The sequence below is a fragment of the Pleurodeles waltl genome, chromosome 7, assembly GCF_031143425.1.
Source record: "Pleurodeles waltl isolate 20211129_DDA chromosome 7, aPleWal1.hap1.20221129, whole genome shotgun sequence".
Lineage (NCBI taxonomy): Eukaryota > Metazoa > Chordata > Amphibia > Caudata > Salamandridae > Pleurodeles > Pleurodeles waltl.
The window spans coordinates 873,045,156-873,070,741 of NC_090446.1; the positions used below are offsets into that span (position 1 = coordinate 873,045,156).

At 43.8% G+C, this 25,586-nt stretch overlaps 1 protein-coding gene across 2 annotated transcripts in view; it reads right to left on the minus strand.

The window, feature by feature from the left end:
• Positions 1 to 25,586, minus strand: part of FCHSD1 (FCH and double SH3 domains 1) — a 310,185-nt gene that overhangs the window by 52,114 nt on the left and 232,485 nt on the right. For both annotated transcript variants that reach the window (XM_069199479.1, XM_069199478.1), the window contains exon 14: positions 12,821 to 12,940. In XM_069199479.1, coding sequence (XP_069055580.1) covers positions 12,821 to 12,940 — 120 coding nt within the window. The remainder of the gene's footprint in view (positions 1 to 12,820; positions 12,941 to 25,586) is intronic.

The window sequence follows — 25,586 nt, forward strand, 5'->3', positions numbered from 1 at the left end:
TATTATTTTAGCCAAATGTTGAGGTTTGCAAAGGAGTCTGGGTAACAGAACCTGGTCAGAGCCCCACAAGTCACCCCATCTTGGATTCCCATAGGTCTCTAGTTTTCAAAAATGCACATGTTTGGTAGGTTTCCCTAGGTGCCGGCTGAGCTAGAGGCCAAAATCTACAGGTAGGCACTTTGCAAAAAACATCTCTGTTTTCTGTCAAAAAATGGGATGTGTCCACATTGTGTTTTGGGTCATTTCCTGTCGCGGGCACTAGGCCTACCCACACAAGTGAGGTATCATTTTTATCGGGAGACTTGGGGGAACGCTGGGTGGAAGGAAATGTGTGGCTCCTCTCAGATTCCAGAACTTTCTGTCACCGAACTGTGAGGAAAATGTGTTTTTTAGCCAAATTTGGAGGTTTGCAAAGGATTCTGGGTAATAGAACCTGGTCAGAGCCCCCAAGTCACCCCATCTTGGATTACCCTAGGTCTCTAGTTTTCACAAATGCACATATTTGGTAGGTTTCCCGCTGAGCTAGAGGCCAAAATCTACAGGTAGGCACTTTGCAAAAAATACCTCTGTTTTCTGTCAAAAAATGGGATGTGTCCATGTTGTGTTTTGGGGCATTTCCCGTCGCAGGCGCTAAGCCTACCCACACAAGTGAGGTATCGTTTTTATCGGGAGACTTGGAAGAACATAGAATAGCAAAACCATTGTAATTGCCCCTTGTCTTTCTCTAAATTTTTTCCTTCCAAATATAAGAGAGTGTGTAAAAAAGACGTCTATTTGAGAAATGCACTGTAATTCACATGCTAGTATGGGCATCCCGGAATTCAGAGATGTGCAAATAACCACTGCTCCTTAACACCTTATCTTGGGCCCATTTTGGAAATAGAAAGGTTTTCTTGATAGCTATTTTTCACTCTTTATATTTCAGCAAATGAATTGCTGTATACCCGGTATAGAATGAAAACCCACTGCAGAGTGCAGCTCATTTATTGGCTCTGGGTACCTAGGGTTCTTGATAAACCTACAAGCCCTATATATCCCCGCAACCAAAAGAGTCCAGCAGATGTAACAGTATATTGCTTTCAAAAATCTGACATTGCAGGAAAAAGTTACAGAGTAAAACGTACAGAAAAATTGCTGTTTTTTTCACCTCAATTTCAATTCTTTTTTTTCAGTTGTTATTTTCTGTAGGAAACCCTTGTAGGATCTACACAAATTACCCCTTGCCGAATTCAGAATTCTGTCTACTTTTCGACATGTTTAGTTTTCTGGGATCCAGCATTGGTTTCACATCCATTTCTGTCACTGACTGGAAGGAGGCTGAAAGCACAAAAAATCGTAAAAATGGGGTATGTCCCAGTAAAATGCCAAAATTGTATTGACAAATTGGGTTTTCTGATTCAAGTCTGCCTGTTCCTGAAAGCTGGGAAGCTGCTGATTTTAGCACAGCAAACCCTTTGTAGATGCCATATTCAGGGAAAAAACCACAAGCCTTGTTCTGCAGCCCCTTTTTCCAATTTCTTTTAAAAAAAAAGAAATTTTCACTGTATTTTTTCTAATTTCTTGGCCTCCTTCAGGGGAACCCACAAAGTCTGGGTACCTGTAGAATCCCTAGGATGTTGGAAAAAAAGGACGCAAATTTGGCGTGGGTAGCTTATGTGGACAAAATGTTATGAGGGCCTAAGCGAGAACAATTCCAAATAGGCAAAAAAAGGCCTGGCACAGGAGGGGGAAAAGGCCTGGCAGCGAAGGGGTTAAGAGTCTTTTTCGATTGGAAGGATCGACAGGCCTCACAGTTTTCTTCCCGATGGTCGGCAGAAAGACATGGGTTGCAAACCAGATGCTGGTCTATGTACGAATACTTCGCATGGCACCGAGGACAGAATCGGCCCGAGTCGGGTGCGCGCACCCCGAAGGGCAAACAAAGTTGTTTTCCCGACAGTACTGCTGTGTCGATGGAAGAATATTAACCCGATCGATACAATACCAATGAAAAGAGAGTTTTACAAAGTTTTCCGAATCGTAATCTCGGAGCAAGAGGAAACGCATCCGAACCAGACGGCGGAAAGAAAGCAATCTAACAATGGAGTCGATGCTCATGCGCAATGGAGCCGAAGAGGAGGAGTCACTAGATCCCGTGACTCGAAAACACTTCTTCGAAGAAAAACAACTTGTAACACTCCGAGCCCAACACTAGATGGTGGACTACAAATGCACAGCATGTGTCTCTGTAATCACATGCCATCGAACGTACATATATATATTACCTACTGGCGGTTGCCATTATGTAGTTATAGTTAGGACCTAGTTTCCATAGAAAAAGCGTTTTTTGACTTGCCTATATCTATGGCACCGTTTGATGAATCTTCAGGAAAATTTCCAGAAGAAGTGCCAAGCTGGGTCTTGTTGTGCATTGAACATTTCAGGATGATACATCAAGTGAGGGGGGGGGGGGTGAGGAAAAGGAGGGGGTCAAAAAAGTGCATTTCTCATGTTCATTCCCATACTCTTTAGACACGCCTGCAGCCCAAACCACTGGACGGAATTACACCAAATTTGGCAAAATGGTAACATCTGGTCTGCAGATCACCCTTTGTTTTATTTGGTGTAAATCCATTCAGTAGTTTTTGAGATATTAAAGGGAAAGAAAATTTGTATATCTAGGGCCGTGGATCCAGAGAGATCTCCTGCTGAGATCTGATTGTCTGCGAACAAATCAAACAAGAAGTGTTAGCAGCTATTTTGGGACTCAGCTTCAATCCCCCCAAAAAAAACATTAAAAAAAGAAAAGGGGGAAGGGTATACATACCCTACCCCCCTAGTCTTGATCCAGCCCCCCCCCTCATATCCCTCACCAGGCTTAAAAGCATTTTTTTAAATCACAGAAAAATCCACAGCTGGATCCGTGGAGTTCTCCATGATTTAAAAAGTAACATGGTCCCCTGAGTTGTTAGTGATTTGGGCCCAGGCTGGGCCTGGTCCCAAGGGCACTGTGAAGTAAAAAAATAAAGGAGGGGGGTGAAAGAGGACCACCACTTCCTGGGGGCTATGTTTAATAAATATGCCAGGGGGCTGCATGGACCCCCGCACCCCAGGGACCACCACCTTCCTAGGGCTGGTTTTATAACAAGGAAATGGGGGGGGGGGGGTCCTGCAGACCCCCATACAGCCCAGGGACTAGCACCTCCCCTGGGCTATGATTGAAAATATGTCATGGGGCCCTCTTCACCCCGGGGACCACCTCCCTCTGGCTAGTTTTAAAATAAAATAATGGGGGGGGGTCTTGCAAAGCACCTGCACCCTGGGGACCACCACCTGCCCGGGGCTACATTTGAAAAACTATGCAGGGGCTGCATGGACCCCCTGGTCCCGGGGACCACCGCCTCCCCGGGGCTACAATAACATTAAAGGAGGGGGTCTGTCACAACCCCCGGCCCAGGGGACCACCACCTCCCCTGGGCCAAATCCCCCCATAATGTTTCATGTTGTTAGGAGGAGGTGGGGTTCTGCTCACTCCCCCCCTAAGTACGACATGGTGGCCCCTGAGGCCGGGGGGCTGTGAGGCACCTCATATATTTATTTAAGGTTGCCCTGGGGAGGTGGCGGTCCCTGGGGTCTGAGAGGATTTTGCGTGTCAACCCTTCAAATATTTATGAGGTTGCCCCATGGAAGTGGCGGACCCAAGGCCCTCGGGGCCCCTTGCGCCCTCCCCTAAATATAAATATTTCATGTTGCCCCCTTGTGTGTGGTGCAGGGTTTGGAGCTTAAAAGGGGTTGACCGCAGGGCCTAGCCACAGTCCAGGCCCTGCGGCCAACCCCTCCTGTGCACGACCAAAGGCCATGCGTGGCAGGGGTTGGGTGGTTATAGTGGGGTCGGCCGCAGGGCCTGGAGGCAAGCCACACACTGAGGCCACACCCCACCGCGCACGGCCAAAGGCCGTGTGTGGCGTGGGGTTGGGTGGTTTTAGGGGGGCGTTGCCTGCAGGGCCTGAGGGAGGCCAGGCTCTGTGGCCAAACCCCGCGGTGCTCAGCTGATGGCACGGGTTGGATTAACATATAGCAATTCAAATTAAAGGGATGTTATAGAAATAGAATTTTTGAAAAACATAGAAATTCACTTAAAAAACCAAAGGTTACAGGAACATTTTAAATGTACAAATTTATGGAAATTCACACATGTCCTAAGGTAACAAAAACCCATGCCCTTGCACCATCGGCATGCACTGCTAAATACTGCAAATATTACAGTACTCATGACATCTTTTATAAGATCATTGATAATATCACTGTAACATTTGTTGTAAAGTTATTCATAAAAAAACTGTGCATGGCAGGGGCACGAGTTATATTTACCTTAGGGCACAAGGTATAGTTACTTGAAATAACTCTAACTATAACAGGTGAATTTCTATGCTTTTGTGTGTTTAAAATGTGAGTGTAACTATTAGCCAGTGAACCAAAATTCAGTCATCAGACATCAGCAATCACATTAACCAATTCAGCTCTCCCAAAATAAAGAATGCATTTTCCACAAGTTATTTTAACTAGCTTTTATTTTCCATTTAAAGTGTGAGCTTGCATTTTATATGTATTTAATTGAAGGCGATACGTCAAGAAAACCCTCTCTGCACTCAGCATCAGAGTTCCCTTATTTTTTTATGCACCTTAATCTCCGTATGAGCTGCAAAATATTAAATAAGAGGCTGCCATTGAGACTCCACCTACAGCACAGCCCAGTACGCTTCAGCTAAAGACTTGTGTGTGTACTGTAAACTGCGGCAACCCGGACTAAGACATGAAGGGGAGAACTGAAGCCGTTTTAGCCCAATGGGTTTTGCATGCCTGGCCCAGACCAACAGTTAGGCAACAGAATGGAAAAACGTGAGGGTTCCAGGACTAGCTGTAGCTTACACAGTGTACAAGTGAAAGACAGCTGGCATTACTCACCACAGGAAGGAACAATCTAAAAGTGTCCACTTCATGGTTCTCAGCAGTCTCAGACACCTGATGCACATACTGAATTGCAGAAATAGAGATGGGAAGAAAATGATGATGAGACTGGCTGGTGTGGTATCAGAAATAAGGTCTGGGGGTACTGCTTATCGCTTAGTGTGGTTCATGTGCAGGGATGGGGGGGGGGCTCCAAACATATTTAAGTTAGGTTTCGTTCTGCAAAGGAAAGCGTTCATCATGGTGTCCTCTGCTAGGCAATCATGATACAATTTTGCTGTAGCAAGGACCTTGCTACATGGGTCTTGGGTTTTCTTTGCCAAGACCTATTGCCTTTTAAGGGATTGTTTTAATGGACGTTGGGAATACAGAGAAGTATACAGATGGGTGCATTGTTGATGAAAACACACTTCAAACTATTTTCTTGAACATGTATCTGAACTATAGGGTGCTATATTCTATTAAGGACTTCCCTGTGAAGAAACAGGAGGAATTCTTATATTACACTATATTGTATGTGTATATATAAATGACTTTGCAAGGTATCAGAGTTCTAGTATGAACATGCATTTGTAAAGAGTAGGGAACAGGATGTTAACAGGGTTGGTTGCTCTACAGTTTTACTGAAGTCAAACAGAAATGATAGCTCATCTTGAGTCTATTGCGATAACGCTTGATGTGCATAGGGAGAAATGATAGTACACATGCATTTTTTAAATACTTTTCGTATGTTTAGTTTATTAAGTTTAGTTTTCAGGAATTATTAGTTTCATATAAAAGTACAGAGAATTGGCTTCACAGAGATATTGCTAAAGTATATCCATTCACAATTTAATTTAAACTTAGCACCCCTAACGACATGTTACTTAAGATTTCTTTTTGTCAACTGGAGACCTACTACATCTTGCAGATCTCCTTGATCAACAGAAGTAAGAGGCAGAGTGGCGGTGTACTTTACATCGCTTTTCCCCTTATCCCATTCCACTTTCCCTACTTCTAACAATGGCCTTCCTATTCCTGTGTATAGTTGGTCACTGGTGGAGCAGTGAGCAATGGAAAAGAGTATCTCTTACAGTGGATTCTTTGCACAAAGTTAGTGCAACTTGACTTGGCTCCATGGGGAACAAACAGGAGGCTAAACCAGACAAACATGAAATTTAGAGGTGCAGACTGATAGGATGATGATTGCCATCACAAATTGGCAATAGAAACATGTTTGACAGGAGACACAGAAGCAAAGACACAGATGAAGTGGTAGCATTTCATGAGTCAAAGCACACCACAGAGAGGAAAACCAGGGAGACATGCTATGCACTGAACTCTCTCCCTCTTTTTCTCTCTCTCGCTCTACTATTTACACAGTGGACAACATTTGAAATACAACAAAAAGGGTAAACAGACAGTTTTTTCTGTGTGAATGCAGAATGCTTTTGCTCAGCAACTTCGAGTCTGATGGACGGACAGGGCAGGCAACTTATCAACAGGTGAGTCCCTTTAATACTGGCAGTGAGGACATCATTAGTGTTTGGTTTGTAGGTGAGATTGCCCTGTCTGCTTCTACAATTGGGAGCACTTTGCAGCTTTGTATTTGTTACTATTTAGAAGGCTGGAGTGGGATGCCTCTGCCACATGTTTGAAAGTCACATAAGTAGACAACATCACATCCCTAACCCAGCATCTACCACAATGCTTGGTTTTGTTGGTCAAGGTAGGCCATTGAGTCTGCCCTTTTCATCCATACCATCTCACTTCTGCCATTACTGGGTGGGCCTAAAGTAGTAGATGTGCCCATGATCCATGTTAGGAGGCCTACATCTGATGGCAGTACTCAGGAGACTCTCACAATTTCTGTGTATTGTTTGTGCTCCTGCGAGGGCTTACACATGCCATTTTAGTCCATGCAAAGATGATCAATGAGACACTGCCTCAGTAGTGCCACCCTTCTGTGCTCAGTGGCTTTTCCAGGCTAGTGGTGTTGTGGATATTGCCTGAAGCAGTTATAGCGCTGGCTATGGAAATACTTATCTGTGGTCATCCTTAATTTCCAATCATTGTTTAACCGTCATGTGTGGCTCATAAGGCACACCTGCAGCTGGTCTCCTGCCTACAGCGACTCCTACGTGTGCATTAAACCTTTTCTTGTGGTTGCAGGGCAGTAGAGGTTACTTAATAGTTACAATCAGAGTTACTGTTTACCGTTGCTGCACTAGGGATACAATACTATTGCACTCAAACTGAAAGACCAAAAAATCACTTTTAGTACTTGTTTGGGGCGATCAGCCTAAGCTTATTCTGGGACATAGTATTTGGTTAGAACTCAGAAACAGTTCAACAGGTTAGATCACAGTAAATTAAATATCCCTCAAACAGAAAAGGACCTCATTATAGGTAAGTAAAATATTCTATACTAATAATTATTATGCACATCCACAACCAGCAGAGTCTAGAACCTTCTTGGTCTAGGAAACAATTCCACAAGGGATTACAGTTCCTAGGCACTGGGAATCCAGTTAGTAGTTAAGTATTCATTGGTGGTGGAGAGCTGTCCCGGAGTCCATACATTGATGCCCAGTTGGAGTGCAGAGTCCAGTTGCTCAGCTGGAATCTAAGGTGGGAACCATGGCTGGCTTTTGAGCGTGTGTACTGTAGTTGACCCTTAGATGATACCTTGGGAGTAAGGCCTGTATAATGTGAACCACTGGCAGTGGACAAGTGTTTTCAGTGTGAGAAGCACCCACAGGCTTGAAGCACCAACAACGGGAATGAAGAGTTCGGTGGCTACTGACATGAACAAAAAGGGCCTTCACCAGAGCTTCAAACAACAATATCTCTGGAATCAGACCAGCTAAGAAGCTGATTCAGATGGTTCTGGGATTATGGTACCCTTCAGCTCTTTGGTGTATTGCTCCATGGATGTTAAGCCAGGGCAACCATGTGGCTCCTAAACAATCTGTGTCTATTGTGCTGTACATAGGCAGGTTCTGCTAGTCAGTTGAGCCTTGTTTGTTCTTGTGGATTTGTTCACTTCTCCTGGCAAGTGTGGTACAGCTCGGTTTGCATGTGGGTTAATCTTCTCACTCCACAGATCGAGAAGCAAAGTGAGTCGAGAGGGTTCCCAGACTTAGGGCATTTGAAGTGAAGGTGGAATCAAGCACAGATTGTGTTCCTGAGTCTTCCACTCTGTTTTTCCCTTCTGATTCTGCTGCACAGGACAGTGATGACTCAAATATCAAACTAGGTATTGGCTGAGAGGCCAGAACTTATCCTCCTCTTGAAGCTAATATTGCCCAGTCTAAAAGGTAGCACCTTTAAAAATGTCCAAATACTTCTTCAATCCCGGAGGACCATTGTTCCTGCTCATGTGTCTCAGTTTGCAGGCTTTAGGCTCTATTGTTCCCCTTGAGACCAGATTAAGGTGGTGTAGGTGCATGTGGAATGGCTCTATCTGGAGAGCCATCACACGGGAAATTGTAGGCACAGGCAGAAAAGGGGGAGTATGGATTTCACTTTGGCAGGGAACTCACCTACTTCCGAAGGAAGGGAGCAGACTATCTCTTCTACCCCAGGCACACCTAGTGTTTGTGAGTGGAAAAGGAATGATGTACATAGGAGGCTTGCATGTCAAAAAGGACAACACCAGCCCTGCACAGGGGAAACCAATATCTTGTGCAGCATGCTCACATGGAGTCTAATACATATCCTCACCCAGCAATCTGTTCACACACAGTGAATTTAATGACACACTTGAGATTCAGCAGACACCTTTCATTTATGTCACAGACATGTTGCCAGCCCTGTCAGTCTCCAAAAGCCTAGGTGGAAGGAACATTAGCCATTCCCACAAAAAGTGGTTCCCTTCAGGTGCCCTTTGACATCAAAGCCCAGCCATTAAATTTTGTGGCAGATTTATTCAAGAGAAACCTCGATGAGCACACGATTGTTGAGCTCATCAGAGGAAAAGCATACAGTGCTTTTAGGAAACATTGGGTAAGGTGACACAGCTTCATAACACACAGAAGTGCCTAAAGATTAACTATTTAAAAGTGCCTCTGTTCCCTGTGGGTTCACCTGATACCTGTCTGCGGTCGTTGAGGTTTTGAGTGGTTGAAGTATTATGTAAAGGTATATTAGCAGGAGGCCCTATGTGGTATTTATATATTTGACATTTTTAAAACCTGGTGCATACCTACACCAGATTTGGCAATTACCCCCTCAGAGATGGTGTATTCAAATGCGAGGCATCTTTTCTTGGTTTGGATTGGCCAGGTAGTGTAGCATGTGGTAGTTGATCCACGATGTAACCTGTGAGTGGCTCTAGGTAGGCCATCCTTTGCCCGACATTAGGTTACTCAGTCTGATTTTCTAGCAGTGTTGTATGTCTCAGCACTGACTTAACTTCTGGTTTTAAGGTCCAATTTAGAGTCTACCTCATCTCTGAAACTGACTGTTCAAACTCTTGATGCTGAGATGGAATCTCTCAACATTGAAGCTGAACATCATTGAGGCTTTTCCAGAGCTGGCGCCAATCTGGCATCTGATCAGTGGTCAGTAGTGACTGTGAAGACCTTTTCATTGGTGGTTCAGGACTGAGGAATGTTTTTTCCTTGCCCTGGAACCAAGGCTCCACTTGCCCTAAAAGTAACAAGTATGCCCAGATGATGGTTCAATTTTCAATGTGCCTCTGGAACCAGGCTCCACCCAACTGAAGAACCCCAGTCCGGGCAAAACTGGTCTTGGGTTGCTTGTGCCATGGTTCAGGGAGGACGAGGCCTACCAGTTTAGGATGGGTGGTTTCTGTTGGAGAAGAGTCAAGGCTGATTTGAAGATATCTGGATCCAAACCAAGGTGTCATGGTGTGCCAAATAACGGCGGACTATGAAGCAGCTGTGAGTCATCATTACTGGGTGCGATTAAATAAGCATTCCACCTATTACCTTGTTGTACACTTCAGTGATTAAAATGAGGCTGTAGGGACTTCCTGTTGTGTTCACCGATCAGTCCCTGCCTGAGCAGTGCCTGGCCTCTGAAAACATATCTCTCCTCACCTCCCACAGCTTAGTTCGGTCACACTGGTGCCAAGTCCTTTGTTGGCATAGGAGTTGTAGGTGTACGTCAACAAGGATGAGAGGAAGATGGGATGGAAAGGAAGAGGGGTGATGTGGTGTTAAACACAGAGCTTGCTGCCTGTTAGTAAAGGATTAAAACAACTTTAAGCTGAATCACTGAAGCCAGGTGAGAGGGGCCCTGCTGTTTGCATGACTTTAATGCAAAAGGCTCTGTGTGCCCCTCCGAAGATTGGCACCCTAGACCTGGGACCCTCCTTGCCCATGCCAAAAGCCGGGCCTATCAAGGTGGAAGGAGTGTGTAAAGCAAGTGATCTACAACAACACATGCTACAAACATGTTTATTTAGTGCCAACAGCAGAAAGACGTATGATGGTTTAAAACATTTTGATGACCTAATGCACAGTCCTACTAACATCGTAGGGACTGTGTAACAAAAGGGTGAAGATGTTTGATAGATATTTCTATTTTATGTTTCAAGCAACTATGGGGCTTAATTGTATGCCTTTCTTTGGTTTGATTTCATTTAATTGACGATGGGTGATTGTCACTGTTCAAAGGTATTTTCCACGCGGTATGCAGATATGGGCGTCTGCATTTTTTTTTTAAGGGGGGGCATAACACTATGGAGGCCGTAGTGTTATGCTGTACTGTGAGCCTGCACACCAGGCAGTACCTAAATCCAGGGGGGAGACAAGTGACCCCTCTTACCCATCCAAATCCCACTCTGTGGACACCCATGTGTACAGTGTTTATTTTCTAACTGACATTTCACTGCCTGCACTGCAGTGCCTAATTAGACAGCCCTGCCTTGGTCAGGGAGAGCAGGACACAAGGGGCATGGGGAAGGGTGCAGCCCGTTATTAAAAAAATAAATTAAAAAAAACAGAAATCACTTCAGGGCTAACACATTAAGAGTGTGCAGGGGCGTATATTGGTCAGAAAGATTAGGAAGGTGAGCTTCAAATTTCCCAAAATGATGCTGACACATTAAGGTAAAATACATTATATGAGAAGCAGGGCATGAGGGGACTTAAGGGGCAGTGGAAAGGGCAGCAGTGAGAGTTAGTTACTTAATAGCAATATGTTGTAAAATAACAGTTCTAAGAACTTCAAAACAGGGAGGAGAAGAGTGTGTGTGTCTGTATGTTTCTGTCTGTGAATGCATGTAAAAATCTTAGGTGAAATTCGACAGACACTACACTTCACCATACCCAATAGAAAGCACTTGTGCCCATCTATTTACAGGAGAATCCATTAATTAGCGGGTTGTAAGACCCCAAGACCCAAAATACCCTACTGAAGCTACACCCCTGAGAGTGTGCCGGTGTTTGCCCTGCAGTAAAATGTCCGTAAATCTTTCCACACATGACCGTAACAAAGGTACTAAAAACCCAAAACTGAAAAAAACGTTTTTTTCCTGGAAATCCAAGCATTTTCCTTTTATCATTCATACTGTAGCCATTGCCTTAGCAGAGATACCAGTCTGTATTATATTGATACACAATAATCTTAAGGGACGAATTGTGTAATGATTGTGAAGCATACGTTGGCATCGAATACCAAGTGAATGCTGAGGTTGGTGCGTTCTTTACCATCGCTAAAGACATAAGGGCACATATGGGGCTTCTGGGGGACGTGTGTTTGCCACAATGGCTTACGCGGGTAAGGTAATTCCACTGATGTCATTGCAGTCGGTATGTGCTTGTCACGAAAGTGACACTGTTTACAATATGGCTTTCGAGAGTATCAGTGATATGGCATAGAGCCTTGCAGGCAGATGACTGTGAAATGTCAATTGTGTTTCTGGTACTCCGTAAGAACAAGGTGTGATGTGCATGGTGGCCTGGTCACCCCAGTCATGACATGAGGCATTTTTCACATTTGTGAGGAGGTGTAGCAGTCTCTGTTGATTTCTTTGCTGAGTCTGAATCTCCTCCTGAGGTTTTGCATAACTATACATGCTAGAGTTAGTTGCATTTCATTGATGGTGAAGTCTTTGCACAAGATCTCACGTCTGCATAGTGAAAGGCACGCGTCTTTGCTGATGTGATGGGGTGGGAGTGGTGGTGATGCTGGTATCAGCTGTGCATTTCTAACTGTGACAGGTGAGTGTACACAGATGCCTGCTCTCCTGTGATAGGAAGTCATGCTGAAGTGGCAGGTGACTTGTCGTGTTTGTCCTGTAGTATTCGCTTTTTTGAGTGATGGTCAATGTGGGAATCAGCGTACCACTAGTTAAGTGAAGACAGTGTAATAAGCAGCTCTTAGGGTGTTTGCTGTGTGGCTAGACAAGGTTGTACATGAGAGGTCCATGAAATAGTGCATGAGAAAGAGGTGCACACAAAAGGCATGTGAATACAAGTGAAGTGCATGTAAGAACGTTGTGGAACAATGCAAGAGAAGTATATGTACACACCATCTTACATAAAAAGAAATAGATGAGAAATCTAACCCCCATACTACCTCCCATAATCGTAACCATGAACACAACAGGTATGGAGGAAATGAAGAAAGGAAAACTGTCAGATACAACTCTGTGTGTTATTGGGTTGTGTACACACTACACACAAAGACTGTGAAACAGTGCCGAACGTAGAAGAGCACATGCCAGATTGGTGAAATGAAGCAAATGAGGCGTGAATACATAAGTAAGGAAAGAAACGTGAACCTAAAAGGTCTGTGAAACAGTGCAGAGAACTGCCCTTACAAGGTCCACAAAACTATGTAAGGAGAGATATAGCAAAGAGCAAACACAATATGTAGGAGCATGCGAGAGGGCTCCATACACTCGGGAGCTCAGGCTCACCTGGTAGCTGTAAAGCACATAACATGGCGATGGAAAGGACCGAGAACTGCTGAGGCCGAGTCCGGAATCCTCAAAAATCTCAGCGCCGTCATCAAAGTCCTCAAATTCAAACTCTTCTATCTGAAAATAGCCAAGACAAATCTCTAAGGAGGCGCTCATTAGGACAAAGCATCAGAGACAAGGCTCTCGTTCTCCTGAAAAAGGAAATCCTATGTTGGTATTCCCATATCGCTTTAATAGTACGCACACATCGGTTTGGGGTTTTCTCTTTATATAGCACAGACAAAGCCAGACTTTCATAATATACCTACTGCATACAGAAACACAGAATGTTAAAATAAGTTACTTGCCTGTAACACTGGGTTCACAGCTTAATTTTGTTCATTTTCTTTGCTTTTATACTCCAGCCTTCTAGCAGTTGGGTCCAATATCGATCAGAACGTTTTGTCAAGCGACCTTAGACATTAGTATTCAATTAAACTAGGTCTCAAAATAGGCGAGCAAAATCCTGACTGGCGTAACATAGCCTCTATTTTTACCAGTGTTGCCTTGTTGGATATGATTTAAAAATAAAGAACTTTCTATCTCTGCTTTTGTAAATGGCTTTAACAATGTACAACGAAAACACGTGACAATTTAAAAAAAACATTGTCTACATGGGACACAGGGGACCTTGCAGACAAAACAGTCAGGGGCGCAGCTTTGTTAGTGAGGTATTGGGGGGGGGTGAATATAAAATTTCCCAACTAAAAAAGCAGAGGGCTGTAGGGTGAGGTGACTAAGGATCAGGATGGACTGTTTCCAGGAGGAACAGGATGAGTACTGATTTTCATTTAGTGGCCCTCTGTGGGCTGTAATGCTACCCAGCGCAATTGCTACTGGTTAGACTATTTGCAAGCCTTCATCCCATCATCTTTTGGGGGTTTGATTGCCACTACTATGCCTCAAAACTTGAGTACGGCCCAGCTTTCCAAATAAACTACTGCCAATGTTTGCGTATAACAAAAAGTAGTTAATTTGCACATAATCATGGAGTACTTCTAAGGGTGCAGATTTACTACTTTTTAAGTAAACTGCTCACTCAAAAAATGAACAAGTTAAAGCATCTTAGTGGAATTAGGATGAGGAAAACCAACACAATCATATCAGACCTAACTCTTAGCCCGCAGGCACAACTACTAAACTATGAAGGCGTTTGAGGGATGTCACATCCCAAACACCCCTACAGAAGCTACACCCCTGCCTCTCCAATGTGGGCCTGGTAGTTCTCCCTGGGAATTCATTTCTACGGTTGTGTACAATACAACACCCTGCCCAGGGATCACTTATTTTAAATGTATTTTCACAGCACACACTCTTTTTCGTCTTGTTCACAAGATCCCTTGATGGTAGAGATGTCAAATCAGTGCATGTGGGTGGGGCTCGATGAAGTGACAGACTGCCCCTTCTACTAATTCAGAGATGAAAATAGAGAGAGGTTCCCAATCAAATCAACAGGACGAGCAGGGCCAAGCCAGGGGTCTGGCTTGACTCTAAGGGTCATTGCAAGAGCCCACCCATAAAAACTTTTTAGCATATATACTGTGTAACAAGCATAATGTTGAATGAGGATACAATCTCATCAAAATTCAAATAATTTTATTTATTTAACAGGCGGACACGGTTTCCCTTAATACATTTCAATGCAGTAGCAAAGAGTGCAATGGTGCATTGTGGAGTAGTGTAGGGGTAGAGTGCATTGGCATAGAGCAGAGTGGCGTAGAGTAGAAAGACGTAGAGTGGAGTGGTGCAGATAAGAGGCTGGCTGGTTAGAATTTTTTGGAAAATGCACAAATGCCTCTATTTCTTTTATTCATTTTTTTAATTCAATATTTTAGTTGTCTCCTTCTGCAACTTCTCTAATTTTCTGGGTTTTGTAAGCAAAAGGAGAAAATGACAGACATTCAAAAAACTTCCTGCAGTGTTGGTAGATTGAATTTTCTATCAATGATTGCTAAGCATGCTTAGTAGTTTTAGAGATTAGCTGGGTGGTGTTTGACTGCAGTATGTTATATTATGTGTCATTTGTAAACTCAAGTGCCTGCTACTGGATTGCCTTTTGGATTTGCCATGGCAACAACATGCGATTTTTTGGTTTTGAATTATATCTTAATATCTGCCACATATTTTAACCAACTGGTACAGATCGAATTGTCAAAAGCAACTCTAGCCATGTATACTTTCGCAGCACCATTATTCTAATTTAAATATTGCCATTGTTCAATTTAGGCACAGAGTATTGCCACAATTATGACCCTTTAAATACATGTAGGATAACTCGGAGGGGAGATTATTTTTTTACTGATAGCTGTGTGCAGATTGCAGGCCAAAGGTTTGAGCTATGGTAGGATCATCTCACCATTTTATCCTTGTGAAATTGATACTCTGAAGGCTTGTCTACAAGCCCTAATATTAGGTAGCAGTTGTACCCAAAAAACAGTTTGTGGTGTGCACGTGTAAATGGCCGAAGAAAAATAATTACCCAAGGATATATTTGGTACTTTCCTAGACATCGAGCAGAAAGACAACAATGTAACAAAAGTAATTAACTGCAGACAACAAGATAAGTAAAATAAATTCATCCACAGAAAACGTTAAGTAAACTATGGACCATATTATATAACCCTTAAAAAGGTAACAGGAAAACATTTTGTAAACGTGTATTAAGACGAACAAGGGAAATAACCTGAAAAATTATTTATTCTACACTAATGTGAACTTGTGTTGAAAAATCACTTCAGTTCTGCATTAGTCTTCCTTTGTGTGTGACTTAGGGTTCAACCAGGTATGTACTGCTCTTAAGCCCTGAAGCCAGACTCTTGTCATTTTTTCACAGACAGGCCCTTCTCTGATTGGACAAGGACATAGCCAGAGCCCACAGCAGCACCGTTACATGTGACAGAACATGCACTTTTAAACACGACTGCTAAGCGTTAAAAGAAAGGACCGCTGCACTTTGCAGCAGGCAGGCATATTTTCAGGGGCTACTTTTCTGCATTTTGACATTCGTGGTGAGCTACTTTAATTTGGCTAAATGTGAGGGAACATGTCTTCTGTTATAACCAACAATATGACAGTCCTCAATGTAAGGTTCTAGTCATATTATTGCCACATTTCCCCACAGTTTGTGCAAAACACTGTCTCCCAGGCCAACATTTCACAGATTAGGAAAAAAAATGATTTTGAACGTTGGCTTGTATTTAACATCTAATCTATACTCTTGGTGCTCAGTCCACATCAAAACACTGACAGTCAAAAGAGTGTGATTGAGGGGTCTTTGGGAGTATTAAATGGAGATGCCTGGACTATTCATTCAAGCTTCTCTAAACGTAAACGGCAGGGGGTGTCTGAAAAACAATGTGACCTGACACAATCACACAAGTCTAATCAATTCTCTGACCCCACACGTTAACCTTTCAAAGAGAATGCCCCTCCTAGGATCCATCCTCACTCCCCACCCTCTGCAGAGCCTACCCCTCAACTGATTTACAATTTTAAGATGTATTGTTAGAAACCAAAGCAGCCTGAACTGGTTTGCCCCTGCCCGACAGGCAAAGCTAAACTAACAGGCACTACCAGCTGGCCCAAACACCTCGGGGAAGTACAGCACAGGTCCATTTGTACATACGTCTTATTTTGACAACTCACCACTTCGTTCGGTATCCTATGCAGATTGGAAATGAATACTTCCTGTTACGAAGACTGGGCTACTTTTATTCACTTTCCCAATAAAGCTCTTGGTCACATTTAGCCATCCCTTTAGTGCACTTGCACACCCATGGGCGGAGACGTTTAACCTCGGAAACGCATCATAAAGACAGACCCAGCTCTAGTTTTAAAACAGGCAGCAGGACCTTGTCTCTTCTCTTCTTGAGAGATGACACCATTCTGCCCGAGCCCACAAGCCACAGGGAGTTAGAAAACAAAGGCTAACGCAAGTTTTTATACACCCTTGGACTCTCCCTAGAAAATAAAAAAAAACAGAGTAGGCAATGGCATAGAGGACGTAAAACTCCTCCCAGGCTTGAAAACTATGCAAAATATTAAAATCTATACATACAAAATCTTTATCATGCTAATCGTCCCTCAAAAACAAACAACAAAACTCTTTAATGTTTTGTATTTTTTAAATGAAAGTTTAAACATTTCATCATACCAAAGAGTATGCAGGGGAGGGTGGCGAAATTTTAACAGAATGTGGTTACTTACTCAAAAGATAATCGGACAGCATATTTGTTCAACTGTTCAAAAATACCACGCGCAGGATGCTTGGCGACGAAGTGTAAGTACTTAAAGATACAGACAAATGTATTGAAACAAAGAACTGGTCATCGTACATTTAGTGAAATCGCCAGTAAAACACAAGGACATGCATTTGTCACGTTTTGGTGCATTCTTTCACATCGCACAGGAGACAGGAAACACGGCCAGTGAGCTCCAGATAGAGATTTAAAGCCCCCAATCACACCACACCGGAATTCCAAAGGCAGGGGGAGCAGTTGGGATGGGGAAGCAGAAAAGGAGGGACAAAGAAGTAGGCCTGACCACTAGCAATGAAGGATTTTTAAAAGACTCTAAAACAAACAACTGGGAAGCAGAGGGATGGCATTAAGCCACAGATGTATACTAAAGTATACTTGAGGTCGTATGCTTACACTCAACCTAAAAAAGGAGGCTCTGTGAAATAAAATATTTGCCTAGGATCACACAGTATGGAAAGCAGGGAAGCTGGTGTTGATGCCAGGTTATCAGGTTATACTTTTTGAAATTCAGCCTTCAGATGGGTATCTCTGTCTAATTTTCTTGTATGAAATTTCACTGATTACCGTAGTAGGAAAGGGCTTTGGAGTTGGTTATCTTTTCTGAGAAACCCTTGGGGCAGAAGATTTGCACTGAGAGAATTCCTGTCCGGCCCTCTTTTGAGGGAGATGCATACTGTTTTGCCTAATGTAATTATGTACATACACTGTATTCCAATGGTTGCTATGTGGCAAAAAGTGGCAAAGCTTATGTTAAATACAGAAGGCCTGAGTTAGTGGTGATAAAGGCCATAGGCCTGATTACTTCCTTTGGAAAAGCTAACACAGATGCCATATGTCTGATCGGTGTATTATGAAAAGTTACAACAAAGGCAATAGGCTTGCCTTATGTATTGTGAAAAGTACATGTTAAATTTGATAGGCGGAATGGATGCATGATTGCGAGAATGACTAACAGAAGGCAGGTATGTTGGGGTATTAAGATCAGCAGTCACTTACAGGCACTCTCACTTAAAAGCCAGACCTACTGGCATTGTCAACAACTGTTAACCATATGAGGCTGGGCATGGCACTGTCTCTCAAACATTAGACACCAGGGTCAGTGATGCAGGCAATTAACTTGTAGCTTTGCTGCACGATCAGTCATAGACTCGATAGAGTATCTTTTTGTCAGAGAATCCCAGGAGTAATGTTCATCTGAGGTATGGAAAAGGCGTGTTCTGCTATGTTACATATCTATGCGAGTCTTAGGATGTCTTTGAATGCAGAAGTAGCGGTCTCCCTCTTTGTGTAATGTGCTATTGGCATATTTAGCACGTTTCTGCTATTTATCTGATAGCATAACCATATTTTGCTCAACAGATCATCATGCTCTCGAACTGGCTTTAAGCGCTACAAATTATTCACAAATGGGTCTGTATAAACTCGCTCCCATGCAGTACCCTACAACACTTTGGACATGAAGTGAAAGCAGACACCTGTATGGGGGTGATTGGGGTGTGGTAAAGCGTAAAATAATTTTTTGATGTGACAGCCTGTTGTAACCTAAAGTCATGGTGTTGTCGACTCAATTAATGCTTTTTTTTTTTTTGCAGGCATCATACCAGCGGAGAGTCATCTGTCTTTTGAAAAACAACGTCTAAATTCTTCCAAATCGCCCCTTGACTGTGCCCACTGAACAACCAGCAGCGTTAAATTTGAATTATTGGTCGCAGGTGGAGTTCACAGGCACTCATTTATGGGGACTGGCACTGATTTTTCCTCAACAGACACAAAAGGGGAAAATAATGAGGAAGAGAAAGATGGAAAACAGTGACAGAGGGCGAGCAGGCATGAAAAAGAGCCCACAAGCGAGTGAGATAAAGACTCAGGGAATGTTTGGTGGTGGATTAAAAAGGCATAAGGTGCAATCAAGACTATGTAGCCATGGTATCTCACATTCAACCTTCAATAGCTCGGACGGAGGACTTCTGGGCAAAGCCATTATTCTTTTACAAACTAAACACTGCCAGCCAGACATATGTAGCTCAGTCGTATCATTACTCTGGCACAAATTAATTAACAGAATGCACTAAACCACCATTAAGTACAATACTTTGATCATGTTTACTGTCGGAGACCCTAAAATCGGCAATTGTGGACTGATATTACTGAATGACAGTATACTCTTCAAAGAGGGATGAGCTATCAAATTCTGAATCATATAAAGGTCCCTAAACATGTTTGTTACTGTGCAAGTACCAAATAAACCTTTACAACATTTACTGTAAAAGTAATTCTGTGAAAAGAATTACATGAGGAAGTTGGTGTGGCAACACCAATTTCCTCATGGTATTCCACATTTCATAATGTGATCACTAGTTATCTTCTGTGTGGAACCTGACATCCTTGGAGTGGTTTTCCCCCAACATTGTGCCCTCCGTCCTGTATTTGCTAACTTTGTTATTGCTGGCTTTAGGTCTCTGCACACTTTACCACTGCTAAGCAGTGCTTAAGTGCTTAGTGCTTATGCTCGCTCATAAAAACAGGGTAACTTTGTCTCACACCCAATTGGCACAGTTAAGCCCCTAGTACAGTGGCACTTCATGTATCTTGGGCCAGTAAATGTTACTAGTGGACCTGCAGCACTTATTGTGCCACCCACTTAAGTAGCCTGTTAAACATGTCTAAGGCCTGCCATTGCAGCCCGTGGTTGCAGTTTTAAACTGCCATTTTGATCTGGTAAAATAAAACCTCTTGCCAGTCTAAACCTTCCTTTTTAATATATATAGGCCACTCCTAGGGTAGGCCTTAAATAGAACAGAGGGCAAGGTGCAGTGTATTAAAGAGTTATACATACACTTTAAAGTTTTACTTATATTCCTTTTTCACCACTGCAATGCCCACCTCTCTCATAGAATAACATTGGGCTACCTTATTACATGTAATATGTGTTAACTTTCAATTGGAGCATATAAGAATGTCAAGTTCAGCACCTAAATAATTGTAACTTAAAACTCTCTTTAATGGTAAAGTTGGATTTTAAGTCACAATTCTGAAAATGCCACTTTTAGAAAGTTGTCATTTTCTTGTCCTAACCATTTGGTACATGCCGCATGTATCCAGGGTCACGAGAATAGGTGTAGCTGGCAGTTGATCTTTGTGTATTGCTCCCAGACATTGGTACGAAGGGGAACTAGGTGTTGGCAGGATGGACAGTCTTTGACATGACACCGGGAGGAACTGTCACCTACCACACTTACACATCACAAAACCTCTGCCTCAGCACAATCACAAAGGGTTTGACACTAGTCTTTTGGGCCAGAAAGGCTGGGGCCAGGTCAGGGAAGCAGGAAATTCAAATCCCTCTGGAGGTGGAAACCACCAGAACCTTCTTCTACTTCAAGGTTGGCATGAATATTTGACCCGCAGACCCGAGTCTACAGTACACCTCTGGATGTGAGGAAGACTCAGAAGAACTGCTGTGCTGCTCTACAAGAAGGACTGCTACTTTGTTTCCTTGTTGCCCTGCTGTCTGAGTAAGAAGGACTGGACCTGCACCTTGAACGCAGGACCACCAGAGTGACTCCAAGGGCTAGCTGGCTGGCCTCATGATTAGAGCCTCAGGGACAGAAAAGGCCCCAACTACCTTGAACTATAAACCTGGACTCTGTCTGCTGCAAGTCCTCCCCCAAGTGGTGCCACCCCAGTCCTGGACTCTTGGAGGTTGTCCTGAAGGTGCTCTGCTAGCCCAGCTGTGATTCTGTGAGCAGAGCCAATGCAGTGCATCACATCTCCACTCAGCTGCATCAGAACTGTCACTGTGAGATGCATCCCCAAAACAGGACCTCGCAATTCAGCCTGCAGCTTTCTTCAGAATCGCTGCTGCATGATGTATTCTTGACGCAGGGATTCACTTTGTAGGTCCCTCATTGATGGCATCCTAAACAACCATGTGGGACTCTGCATCACAGACCCACAGCTGCTGTGCAATGCATTCTTGTTGTAGGAAGTCGCATTGCAAGACCCTCATCACGCAGGGATTCACTTTGTAGGTCCCTCATTGATGGCATCCTCAACAACCATGTGGGATTCTGCATCACAGACCCACAGCTGCTGTGCAATGCATTCTTGTAGTAGGAAGTCGCATTTCAAGACCCTCATCAATGGCATCCTCAAGGATGATGCAGGTCTCCACGTTGCAGCCCTGCAGCTTTCTCGGAGCAGCTGCCGCACAACGCATCCTTGACGCAAGATCTTGCAATGCTATGCAAGTAGGATTAAAGGAACTTTGCTCAGTGGCCCTAACTTAGGGCCAGATGTACAATGCATTTTTCTAGTCGCAAACGGCGAATCGGGCCATTTGCGACTTGAAAAATGCAGTCTGGGATGTACAGACCCATTTTTGCGATTCAGTAATCTATTTACCGAATCGCAAAAAGGGTTTGCGAGTTGAATTAAGAAGGGGTGTTCCCTTCCTAATTGCGAGTTGCAGTCCCATGTATGATTGTTTTGTGACCGCGAGTGCAGTTGCAAAACAATCGCACGGGCTGCATTTCAAAAAAGAAAACTGCTTTATTTAAAAGCAGTCACAGACATGGTGGTCTGCTGTCTCCAGCAGGCCACCATCCCTGTGAGGACGGACATTCCCAATGGGGTCGCAAATTGCGACCTACCTCATGAATATTCATGAGGCAGGTCATTTGCGACCCAATTAGGAATCGCAAACAGTGTCATTGACACTGTTGTACATCAGGATTTGCGACTCGCAGATTGCGAGTCGCAACACTTGAATTTCGTACATGTGGCCCTTAGAGCCTGATTTAGAGTTTGGTGGACGGGTTACTCCATCACAAACATGATAGATATCCCAGCCACCATATTACGATCCCCATAGGATCTAATGGGATCGGAATATCCTTCACATTTATGATGCAGTATTCTCCTCCGCCAAGGTCTAAATCAGGCCCTTAGTCCCTATATCCAGCCCATGCTCCATCTCAGTCAGCCTGAACCTGTGACTTTGTCCCAGTCTGATGCAACCAGATAACCACAGTTGGTGCTTTGTACTTTTAGGCACTATTTTCATTTAAATTATTAAAATTGCATATATATGGATCTACTGATTGGATTTTTGTTGTTTGGTCTCAAATAATGTATTAAAGATTACTCCATTCTTCTAAATTGATGTGGGATTTTTCCTGCGTTGAGTTTTCACTTTATTACTGCTGCATAAATACTTTACGGATTGCCTATATGTTAAGCCTGACTGCTTTTGTGCCAAGCTACCAGATGGTTCAGCACAGGTTAATGATTGGTTTGCTTGTAGGTTCTCCTTACAAGAATTGCACTTACTGCTTGAGTAGGGCTTCAACTTCTCTCCTCACCCCGATTATCAATCCATTTTCCTACACCCTATTACTCTAACAAAGAATTATCAATGTCCAGGTATTGTTAATATGGAATGTGGTATTAGAGCCCACGAATATCATGGCATTCAGGCGAACATCATGAGTAGGGAGTATTTTTCCCATGATATAACTCAAATGTTTTTGTGTCTTGGATGTGAAAATAAACATTGACAGACCCAGGTTTTCCAAACACAGTAAAGGAGCAATCTCCAATGTAAGCATTCTCTTTCAGGTCTCTATGGCCCTTATTAGAACACTGGTGGTAAATCCCGATCTACCGCCACATCGACGTCCTCCAAAAGACCATCGCCGTGGCTACCTACCGTCAACCATATTATGACCGTACACGGAATTCCGCCATGGTGGCGGACGGCGGTAAGGTGGTGCTGCTGCCAGCAGCAGTGCCACGCCAGGAGAATGCCGCCGACCGTATCATGACACATGATACAGCCTGGCAGTGTTCTGCTGGCGTCCCATCTCCTGCCCGAGGACCCCATGCGAGCAGGTAAGTCAGGTTCTCCAACAGGTGTGTGTGATTGTTTTTGTATGTGTGCATGCGGGTGTGAGGTGTGTGGAATGAGTGTGTGCATGTATGGGTGTGAGTGTACGTGTATGTTGTGTCGTGTGAATGTGTGTTCTTTTATGTATGTTAGTGTATGTTGTGGTGTGTGTGTGAATGTATGCATGTGTGGATGTGGGTATGCATGTTTGTATGTCTGCGTGTGTAGGTGTGTGTATGTCGGAGGGGTTCGGGAGGGGAAGGGTGGCTGAGGACTCTGGGGAGCGGTAGGGGGCAGGGAAGACACTTATCAGTGCCAGGGAAGGACTTCCCTGGCACTGATAGTGCCTACCGCCATGGTTTTCGTGGCAGTAAGATTGCCATAAAAACCATGGTGGTAGGCGGGGTCATAATCCCGAGGGTGGGATTGTGACAGCCGCCGGGCTGGAGACCGAAGTCTCCAGCCCATCGGCTGTTACAGCCCCAGCGGACGGAGTGGTACATTGGCGGTTTGGCTTGAGCCAAACCGCCAATGTCATATTTTGAGGAAAGGTACCACCAGCCTATTGGCAGTACCTTTCTCCAAAATAACGCCGTCTGCCAGGGTCAAAATGAGGCCCTATGTCTTGTACAGATCCCAGTTTGCCTTTTTTCTTTGGAAAAAGAAGTTATAGAGAATGTATCTGTTGATTTTATTATTCCCCTTACAATGGGCATAAAGCACGCTTGTAATGGGATATAGAACTTCTCATAATAACACCTGTGACTAATTAGCTCAGGTTTGGGCATATAAGTCTGAGACCTGATCTTAGACAGCACCTCATAAACATGTACCAAGTAGCAAATTTCTATTAAATGTTATATTTACGCATGTGGCTGTCCTGCTGCCCAAATACAGAAGTCCTTAACGAAGTATGTTTGGGCAATGTGATGCTGGTGTTGAAATCTGTTGAGGTTTTTACATCCTCATCTAATGCCACTTTAATACAGTTATTTCAAACTACTTGTTCTTACTGTACGAGAGCAGCTGCTTCCTCTTTCAGGTCTTGTGGCAGGAACACATTTGTCTGCTCTACCACTTTATGAATATCATTTTTAAGCCTAAGAAGCCAACATAGAGGTCTCCTTCGTTATGTGTTGATTCCACGTTTCTTTCGCAAACTGTTTGGCCTTGCTGTGCATATGCGTATTCCTTATCATTCCTCTGTGATACTGGACTAACCATTGCCGTTTTGTAGTGTATGGGGCGTACCTTGGTCAGTAACATTTGGAGGGTGTGTGCTTCAAATTTCTCAACAATCACACTGGCATATAATTCCAACATACCTGATAGGAAAAGCAGGGCACATGAGAGGGGATAAAAGTGCAGTGGAATCGTAGACAAAAGTGGATTGGCAGGGATACTAAGGGGTATATTTATACTCTGTTTGCGCCGGATTTGCGTAGTTTTTTTTTACGCAAATCCGACGCAAAGCTAACTCCATATTTATACTTTGGCGTTAGACCCGTCTAGAGCCAAAGATCTTGGAGTTTGCGTCATTTTTTAGCGTGGACACCTACCTTGCGTTAATGATATGCAAGGTAGGCGTTCCCTTCTAAAAAATGACTCTAAGGCATGTGCGCCTTATTTAAACTCCCGTGCAAAAATGACGCACGGGAGTGGGCGGGCCAGAAAAAATGACGTCCAGCCGCTTTTGCGTCATTTTTTAACGCCTGGTCAGGGCAGGCGCTAAGGGACCTGTGGGCTCGGAAGGAGCCCAGAGGTGCCCTCCCATGCCCCCAGGGACACCCCCTGCCACCCTTGCCTGCCCCAGGAGGACGCCCAAGGATGGAGGGACCCATCCCAGGGAACTTAAGGTAAGTTCAGGTAAGTTTTTTTTTTTTGTTGTGGCCCCTACATGCCACTATGCCCAATGACCATGCCCAGGGGACATAAGTCATGGCCATTGGGCAAGGGGGCATGACTCCTGTCTGTGCTAAGACAGGAGTCATTTCAATGGGGGTTGGGAGTCAAAATAAATGGCGCAAATCTGGTTGAGGCCAATATTTTGCCTCAGACCTGACTTGCCCCATTTTTTGACGCCCAAGCTCCATTTTCCCCTATGCCGGCGCTGCCTGGTGTGGGTCATTTTTTTTGACGCACACCAGTCAGCTGCGCCGGCTAACGTCATTCAATAAATAAGGCGCCCGCATGGCGCTTTGGAATGGCGTTAGCCGGCGTTAAAATTTTTGACGCACAACTGCGTTGGCGCAGTTGTGCGTCAAAAAGTATAAATATGGGCCTAAGTGAGAGAAAACACAATATTTTGCAAAATAATCAACATTTTTGAAGACTTTCAAAGGAGAGAGGGAGACAGAAAACTCCTGTTACCAACTGATTTCCAGAAAATACATTTATAAGGGTGGTGTAACACCCCAAACACACCCTCCTGAAGCTATGCACCTGGGCATATGTCCTTTACTGGCCCAAATAAATTGACGAACAGTGATAAAGATGATTTCATATTAAGCAAGTAAGCTTAAAAAAGGGGCTCCATAAATTTGGATATTTTCTGAGGCACCTGTGAATCTTGCTGCTT